Source organism: Sprattus sprattus, assembly GCF_963457725.1.
Source record: "Sprattus sprattus genome assembly, chromosome: 18".
Classification (NCBI taxonomy): domain Eukaryota; kingdom Metazoa; phylum Chordata; class Actinopteri; order Clupeiformes; family Clupeidae; genus Sprattus; species Sprattus sprattus.
The window spans coordinates 25,103,279-25,105,778 of record NC_137916.1 but is presented as its reverse complement, the minus strand read 5'-3'; the positions used below and the strand labels follow the sequence as shown (position 1 = coordinate 25,105,778).

At 49.1% G+C, this 2,500-nt stretch overlaps 1 protein-coding gene across 1 annotated transcript in view; it reads left to right on the top strand.

The window, feature by feature from the left end:
- The window catches only part of xylt1 (xylosyltransferase I), a gene marked incomplete at both ends in the record, with an annotated part of 88,862 nt that overhangs the window by 55,144 nt on the left and 31,218 nt on the right, over positions 1-2,500 (top strand). The window contains one exon of the mRNA XM_080855976.1: positions 1,412-1,614. Within this exon, the coding sequence (XP_080712102.1) occupies positions 1,412-1,614 (203 nt within the window). The remainder of the gene's footprint in view (positions 1-1,411; positions 1,615-2,500) is intronic.

The following is a 2,500-nucleotide window of genomic DNA, read 5'->3' as shown; positions in this document are numbered from 1 at the left end:
GATAGCTGACACGCTAGGGTGTCTGCGGTTGATTTGAGCTGAGAGTGGCTCGGGCTTCGAGACGAAGGCGTGGTGGTGAAGGGAGCGTGTGCGGCATTTGAGGGCTGTAGAAAAAGAATGAAGGCTGCCATTATGAGCTTTACAACAAAGGAATATGACGGGGGTGGGCTTACCCAGAGCAGCAGGTGGGCTGTTTGCACTGTGGGAGACAAGAGTTCAGAAAGCAGAACTGACTGTTCTCTGCAATATTACATTTTGAAATGTTATACTTAAAAACACAGTCGTTCGGTTTCACTGTTACTGCGGTATGATGTTTTTTTTACTGGTGCTGGTTTGTTGTTGTGTACATTCCAGAGAAATTGTCTTTGCCAACTGTAACTGATAGCGTTAAAGTGTTTTTTTTTATCCATGCCAAGAAAAAAGATATTCACCGGAAATTAAGCATTTCTATTTTATTTCTTTGTCCTTTGCTGGAGAAGTTTCGGTGTGGCGTACACCGCATTCACACAAATAGCAGAGGAAAAAAGCTATGATTAAACCACACTAACTCAAAGTTATGAGAGTGATTTACGTTCAAAGGCCCATCTGCAGTTCACTCTCTCTTGTAATTAAAGACGAGTTGAATTGTTTCATCTGCTTGTCTGTGCAGAGGAACCTCTTTCATAACCCCCCCCCCCACCCCCCCCCCCCCCCCCCCCCCCCCCCCTGCTGCCATTGGTGTGGGTGCGTGCCCCCCCCCCCCCACCTCGAATATGAGAAAGGCAATATCGCACTCATTATTACACCCAGCAAGACAAACACTGATCTCATAACATCAGGATCAGCTCTGATAGGGTGGCATTGTTCAAGTGGGTGGAGTGGATGTCAGATGGAAGATTGATATTGGGGAGATCTGATTTAAGGAACCGTTCTAAACAGCTTGAGAACTCATTCCTTTAATGAAAGTGCGGCCACCAAATCATTCTCATGATTTCTGTGAAACTCCAGCCACTATAAATATAGGAATAAAAGAACGTTCTAGATCATGTTCTCGTCTTGCTCTCTCTCGCGCTCTCTCTCTCTCTCTGTCTCTCTCTGTCTCTCTCTGTCTCTCTCTCTCACACACACACACACACACACACACACACACACACACACACACACACACTCACACACACACTCACACACATACACACACACACACATACACACACACACACACACACACTCACACACACACTCACACACATACACACACACACACATACACACACACACACACACACTCTCTCTCACATACACACACACACACACGTACACACAAACACACACACACACACACACACACACACACACACACACACACACACACACACACACACACATGGTCACATCCTCACATCCTCACTGTCTCCATCTCTGTTCTCCTCAGCGCTCCAACTTTCTGCACAGAGAGATGGTGGCGTTGGCCAATCAGTTCCCTAACGTGCGCATCACCCCCTGGCGCATGTCCACCATCTGGGGCGGCGCCAGCCTGCTCACCATGTACCTGCGGGCCATGGCCGACCTGCTGGCCATGAAGGACTGGCCCTGGGACTTCTTCATCAACCTCAGCGCTGCCGACTACCCCATCAGGTCAGACACACCACCACACCACACCACACCAAACCACAGCACCACACCACAGTACCACACCACACCACAGTACCCCACCACCACACCACCACACCACACAACAGTACCCCACCACCACACCACACCACAGTACAGTAACACACACCATACCACACCACCACACCACCACACAGTATACCACACCACCACACTACACCACACACCACAGCACCACACAGCAGCACAGCACCACAGTACCACACACCATACCAAATCACCACACTAAGCAAAAGCACCATACCACAGCATCACACCACCACACTACACCACCACAGCACCAAACCACAACAGTAGCACACACCATACCACACCGCACAGCACAACTGCACCCCACTATACCACCACACCACCACCCCACAACAGACTGACCAGGTTGCACACTGTCTGAGCAGGGCTGTTTGTTGGCCGTTATTTTGGTTTGTGGGCCTGTTTGTAACTGCTGGTGTGTTCTTGTGTTTGTTGTTGTTGTTGTTGTTGTTGTTTTAAGAGTTAGAGACAGGAACATTGCACCTTATTGTTCTCTCTCACCAGCTCCGTTTTGAATCTGTTGAGATCTGTTTGGTGATTTCGTTCTTTTTTCATCGACTCGGCTAATGTGATGCGCGGCGGTGTTATTCCTCCCTTGTTGTCCAGGAGGACTGAGCAGCCCGGGCCATTGATCATTTAGCTGGCCACCGACTGGTGCATATCCTGCCCGTGAGACAACAGGAGTCAGACGGATGTAATCCGCTGCAGACTTAGCTTAGGGACTTAGAGTTCCGAGGGAACACACTTAATTGACCCCAGAACAATTGATGGCCGTTGTAATGTCAAGAGAATTGAGATCTCACAGCTTGACGGTAAGGAA